The sequence below is a fragment of the Cynara cardunculus genome (genome assembly GCF_001531365.2).
Source record: "Cynara cardunculus var. scolymus isolate 2C chromosome LG 14, CcrdV1, whole genome shotgun sequence".
In the NCBI taxonomy this organism is placed as follows: Eukaryota; Viridiplantae; Streptophyta; class Magnoliopsida; order Asterales; family Asteraceae; genus Cynara; species Cynara cardunculus.
Window position 1 is genome coordinate 11170626 of NC_037541.1, and position 6574 is coordinate 11177199.

Sequence of the window (6574 nt, forward strand, 5' to 3'; positions counted from 1 at the left end):
TAAAACCATATTATAACATCGACTGAGATAAAGAATAAAATAAAATATTAAAAACACGATGTATCTCGCTGCATTGCGCGAGTACGCTTCTAGTTTTTAAATAAAATATTTAAATATATTGATAAAATTGTGTTCTAATTAATTAAAAATAATAATTAAAATTTTGAAACGGATGGTGTTTGGTAAGATGTTGGGGTTGGTACGAAGGAAATCGACAGTGTTGAACACCCACCTACTCTCTTCATCCTCCATTTGAGTTCTAAATCACCACCTCCAAATCTAAGTTAAAATCCACCATTACCTACTGCGTGTTCTTGTGTGTAAAAGCACACAGTTAAGGAGAAAATGGCAACTCACATTAGCAACGTCGCTCAGAATCTTCAAACTGCCAATTTCACTTGCAATCTCTCCAAATCCCAAAACCTTTCTTCCAAATCGTTATCTTTCTTATCTTTTGGATCGACATACAAAAACCCAATTGCTCAAATCTCTGTTTCTTCTAACAAAAACTTTGGGAGGAAATCGTTTACCGTATCTGCTTCTGTTGCCACCACGGAGAAGCCGTCGACGGTACCGGAAATTGTGTTGCAACCCATCAAAGAGATCTCCGGCACCGTTAATTTGCCCGGCTCCAAGTCTCTGTCTAATCGGATTCTTCTACTCGCTGCGCTTTCTGAGGTAGTTTAATTTGATTTGATTTAATGCGTACGTATTCCAAGGAAATAGCTTTAATTTCACTTTTGAATTCAAGGGTTTACTTTTCAACCCCAGGTTCGATATAGTTTTTGACAAATTTCGATATTGTCAATTGAATTGAAGTCTATAACCGATACTATTAGTTAGAGGATGTTTGAGTTAGGTACTGAATTAGGGATATGTGTAATTTGGTTTTATGTAATAAATCAAGCATGTATCATAAGATCATTGATTTATGGGGTTTTGGTGTATGGTTGGAGAATGTTGGATTAATATTCTGCTGCTAAATCTGGGATGGGTTTGGATGGATCTTGCATTTTGCTTAGCATTTTACACATAATGAAAGCAAATGATCTCCTATTGATGAATCATACATGCTTCATATATATATATATATATATATATATATATATATATATATATATATATATATATATGTTTTCATATTATGCATCTCTAATCTGGTAATTGATTTTCTGATTTGCTTACTGCTTCCATCATGGGTTTTAGGGTTTATCTTTATAATTAGAGTATGATCATGGGTTTTGGAACCTTTTTGGTCTATCCTTCTACTTGGGAATATGTCAAATTCTGAATTGATTCATGGTGTTTGGTTAGGTTAGTGTATACTGGCTCTGGGACTTGAGCACTAATTCTAGATGGGTTTAGATGATGTTGAAATTTGACTTGGTTTACGATTTATCAGAAGTGGTTTATATGAAAGTTGATTGATTTATAGATTTATACGGTTTTAATAATTCAAGATAGGTATGAGTTGGTTTTAAACCAAACGAAAGAACCCCTGCGAAAAAGTGGTCTGCAAAAAGATTTTGGTGAAGATTGAGAGTGCTTCAAGAAGTTTGTCTAAAAAGTTCTTGAATTTGAAAACTAGGTGCTTCAAGAAGTTTGCCCTCAAACCCTACTCCGTGTGGGATTTAATAGTTTTGTTTTGTTTATCTTACATAAAGCTTCTAGGGTATAACTTGTTTCCTACTTTATTTGTCCTGCATACAGTCATACTCGTTACTCATGAGGATCGTTATTATTCTGTCGAGGTTATCTCTACCTTTCACTTTGTTATGATACACATTTGATCTCATGATTTGGTGCCACATTTAAATTCCATTATTCAGGGAACAACCATTGTCGACAATTTACTTAACAGTGATGACGTTCATTACATGCTCGGGGCTTTAAGAGCACTAGGGCTACGTGTCGAAGAAGATGGTGCAATTAAAAGGGCAATTGTGGAAGGTTGTGGTGGCGTATTTCCGGTGGGTAGAGAAGCTAAAGAAGAAATTCAGCTTTTCCTTGGAAATGCAGGAACAGCTATGCGGCCGTTGACAGCTGCAGTTACTGCTGCCGGTGGAAATTCAAGGTATTGTGATATATTCTCTTGGTTTCAAGAACAAACACGTATTTTTACCTTTAAAGTCATATAAGTCGATTTTATACTTCAAAAATGGATAAGATTGACGATCAATATTCCCTCCGTCCTAGGGAAATTGCAGCTTTTTCTAATTTTAGGAAGTTTTGAAATTACAAATTACTTCATCCGTCCCAAATAAGTCTCCACATTTCTATTTTACTTTGTCCTAAAATAAGTGTCCACTTTCAAAAGCAAGTGCCTACTTTCCAATTCTTCCCTAATTATGTGACTGAAACTCATTGCGTCCTCTATTATTAAGGGTAAGATAGTCATTTATTTAACTAAAAAGTTAAATAATTTATTTTGGGATGGAGGGAGTAGCTTCTTGCATATTGTCATCATTACATATAATTGATAATGTTGACTTGGATCCACAAGATTTCTTTATCTCGCCATTATTAAAGCGTCTTTTTGATCTTCGACTAATAGTTAAATACGTACCTAAAACTAGTTGTTAGACAGAGGGAACACTATGACTTGAAAGGTGCTTGTGTTAAATATTTTCCGTGCCAAAAATGAATATGAAAATTATGATATCTCCTATAGACACACATATGCCGACCCTTTTTTGTAATTAATCAATTTTTTTCTTCAGCTACATACTAGATGGGGTTCCTCGGATGAGAGAGAGGCCGATAGGTGATTTGGTCACGGGTCTTAAGCAGCTTGGTGCAGATGTCGATTGTTTTCTTGGGACAAATTGCCCGCCTGTTCGTGTAGTTGGAGGTGGAGGCCTCCCTGGTGGAAAGGTACGATTTTGTTATTTCTCTTGCCGTGATTATCCAATTAACTCTTAGGAAACTACCTCTTTTTGTTAACCTTGAGTGCCAGCTCAACCGGCAAATAAAGGCTAGGCCTTGGGGACCCACCCCATAGGTTTCCGGTTCGAGTTCAAGTCTCCTCAGAGCCATTGAGGATTTTCCTAGCAGTTAGCTTCAGGACCCCATGGGATTCAGTAACAGAAAGATGCAAAGAGTCATGAATGAATATTTTTGACTTATAGGTCATAACAATAAAATGTCTTCACAAAAACGGACTTTTTGCCTGTTGAGGTAGAGGAAAGACCGCCTACATCTTACCCTCCCGACACTCCACTTTAGATGGGATTCATTTGGTTAAGAATAACAATAAATTTGTCTTTTGATTTTTACAGGTTAAGTTGTCCGGATCCATTAGTAGTCAATACCTTACCGCTTTGCTTATGGCTTCTCCCCTTGCCCTCGGGAATGTAGAGATAGAAATCATAGATAAACTAATTTCGATACCGTATGTCGAGATGACGTTAAAATTGATGGAACGCTTTGGTGTCTCGGTGGAACACAGTGATAGTTGGGACAGGTTCTTTATCCAAGGCGGTCAAAAGTACAAGTAAGTTCGTTTTCACAAAACACCCTTCTTTCCTTGGAGATTGGTCATAGTATTTATAGGATCAAAAAATTTCAGGTCTCCCGGAAATGCTTACGTGGAAGGTGATGCTTCAAGTGCGAGTTACTTCTTAGCTGGCGCTGCCATAACCGGCGGCACCATCACCGTTGAAGGCTGCGGAACAAGTAGTTTGCAGGTGCACCATGGTGGTCCTTTTCGACTTATATTCTCTCCATTCCAAACCGCTCTACATTTCTGCATATATCCCACCCCCTACACCCTACTTTTGAGTGGTATATATGGGGTTCTTTTCGTTTGGCTATTCCTTTGGCTTTCTGAAGTTACTGTTATATGGATTTTATTGCAAATCCACATATAAAACTACGTATCGAAAATAATTACAGTACATTTTAGTGCAAATCATCACATTTTTGTGAAATTTTGCAAAAGGGTTGTATGAATTTTGAGTTCAAAGTTAGACTGTTTGACCTTAAAAGTCAAATTGATCTTCTCTTTTGTTCTTTCTTGTGCTTCTTATGCTCATTTCTTTGTTTTTTCATTCTCAATGAAGGGTGATGTGAAATTTGCTGAGGTTCTTGGACAAATGGGTGCCGAAGTAACATGGACCGAGAACTCAGTCACTGTGAAGGGCCCACCGAGGGATTCTTCTGGAAGGAAACATTTGCGTGCCGTAGATGTGAACATGAACAAAATGCCGGATGTTGCCATGACTCTTGCTGTGGTTGCTCTTTATGCCGATGGTCCTACAACCATTAGAGACGGTATGATTTACCCTCCTTGTGGAAAACGAAGTTTTCTAAACTAGAGTAGACCTATCCCCTATCCCAAAGAGTAGAACAATTGCATCGGGTTAGCAGTTACCTGTTTCACATTAAGTTGGTAACATATTGGCCAATAATCTTCAAGCACGTTTTTTTGGTAACCATGGATGTCCGGGCCAGCTTGACCGCCTCGACTAATCCCACAGGCTCAGAAGATAACAACCAGGAAAATCCATAGTGGCCCCAAGGACTTGAATTTGGTGATCTATGGGGAGGAGCCCTTAGGTTGGCAGCCTTTCAGGCCCGTTTTTGCTGAGCAAAGAAAGGCCAGGGATTTCTAGGCTCGGGCCCAGGCTTTAGGGTTGAAAAAGGGCCTGATCTGGCTTTTCCAGGCTGGATTTTTGGGGGTTTTCGGGCTTAACTGATCTTTTCCAGGCTTTTTATGTCGGGCCTACGCCCAGGCCTGCCCCCAAAATTCTGCGCTTTGAGGCCTGTCCCGGACTGGGTTGGGCTTTTTTGTGCATCTCTAGTTGAGTGACCCTCGTGTTTCCAAGCACGTTTTGGATGTCCGTGTTCTTGGATTTGCTATATATTATAAGATATATAGCATTGGTTTTCAGCACGGTCGTTTTTGTTATCGTTCTATGCCTTTGATTAAGCTCAAATATCTTTAACTATGCACAAAACTCGACGTGCACCTTCACATTCCGTCTCTTCTATTTGCCAGTTGCTAGCTGGAGAGTTAAAGAAACCGAAAGGATGATTGCCATTTGCACAGAACTCAGAAAGGTAAGATGGTTACAATTTATCCCTTGTCTCTAACATTCGTCCTCATTTAACACTTTATAATTCTCGGGATTTGATAAAATTCCAGTTGGGAGCGACGGTGGAAGAAGGTGCGGACTACTGTGTGATCACTCCGCCGGAGAAGTTGAATGTAACGGCAATAGACACATACGATGATCACAGGATGGCCATGGCTTTCTCGCTTGCCGCTTGTGCTGATGTTCCAGTGACCATCAAGGATCCCGGTTGCACCCGTAAGACGTTCCCTGATTACTTTGAAGTTCTTCAGAAATTCGCCAAGAATTGACGTGATTTCTCGTTATCATCCGTCGCTCGTGTCGTTTGATGTTTTAAAATAAGTTTTTGTTTTGATTTCAAGGTGTAAAGTATGTGATTTTGAGGGGTAATCTTATTGCTATGAGATCTGTAATTCTTTGAGAGTATGATGGATGTAATAATTTGAGGTGAACTTTGGGTTAGATTGAAGTATAATCTTATGCAATTCAAGTTGAACTTAAGGGTTGTTTCGCAGGTTCCAATGGTTTGATGCAGAATGATTAAGATGTTTTCATGATATAGTACAAAATGAAATATAATTGTTTGCTAATTGTTTACAATAAAATTAGGGCGCTGAATGGTTAAGGGAGGCTTAGGATACAAAATCATTCTGAGGGTTATAGAACCATTAAGAGACAAACTTTTTTTGTTAAATAAGATTAATCTCTTAAGGATTCAGATACTGCCTTTTAATGGAACTATTAAGAGGTAAACAAACAAACCCTTATTCCATATTAGTTGAGTGGTATGCAGACAGGATTGGACAGTTAAGAGTGAGGTAGGCATGTGAAATAATAGTGCAAAGTTATAGGGTTTTTATTTGACATAAATAGTTTAGTAATTTACCAGTTTTATACAAAAATATTGTTTTCTTCCCGGACTATCTTGTGTACCAGATGTGTTGCAGCCGAATCTGGCCCAACTGCAACACATTTGGTACACGAGACAAGTTGCATAGGGACAAAGTGCGGTTTGCTAGACCGGTTCTTAACGAAGTCCAATCCGAGAATGGTTCTCAAAACCAATCTAAGGATCGGATTTTTAGACCGGTTAGGGACCAGTCCCTTCTTCAAGTATCTATTACGGGAAACACGACAGATGCTTTTCTTTTTCGTAATTGATGTTAATAAATGTTCAATTATTCATATTTTATATCTATTTTACAAATATACGTTAACGATCATTTAATGTAGATATCTAATTTAATTTTAACAAGTTTCAAAATGTGAAAAATATGCAAAATATGGTTTTATGATGCAAATGCAGAGTTAGGTACTGTTTATCAAATGCTTATTCGGGTAAGCGCTTACTAATTCACTTACTATACCGGATGAAAATAGCAAGGACTAAAAATCTTACCCGGTAAGAGCGAAGACAAGAGTCGAGAGTCTTACCCGATAAGTGAGGACGATGACTCTTACCATGGTTAGCGCTTACCGGGATAAATTGTTGCATACGA

The 6574-nt window shown here is 38.2% G+C and overlaps 1 protein-coding gene across 1 annotated transcript; it reads left to right on the forward strand.

The window, feature by feature from the left end:
* The first annotated feature begins 208 nt into the window (after positions 1-208).
* Positions 209-5595, forward strand: LOC112526571 (3-phosphoshikimate 1-carboxyvinyltransferase 2). Its single transcript, XM_025136914.1, has 8 exons — positions 209-678; positions 1830-2074; positions 2721-2874; positions 3279-3493; positions 3569-3686; positions 4062-4272; positions 5000-5061; positions 5147-5595. Exons 1-8 carry the CDS (start codon positions 346-348, stop codon positions 5363-5365), a joined length of 1557 nt encoding a protein of 518 aa, XP_024992682.1. The 5' UTR covers positions 209-345; the 3' UTR covers positions 5366-5595.
* Positions 5596-6574: the final 979 nt, after the last annotated feature.

Bases quoted from the DNA above. Each gene is read 5' to 3' on its own strand.
- LOC112526571 (XM_025136914.1), top strand. From the start codon at position 346: ATGGCAACTCACATTAGCAACGTCGCTCAGAATCTTCAAACTGCCAAT. The intron at 2,875-3,278 runs GTACGATTTTGT...TGATTTTTACAG, and splicing joins GAGGCCTCCCTGGTGGAAAG to GTTAAGTTGTCCGGATCCAT. The intron at 4,273-4,999 runs GTATGATTTACC...TCTATTTGCCAG, and splicing joins TCCTACAACCATTAGAGACG to TTGCTAGCTGGAGAGTTAAA.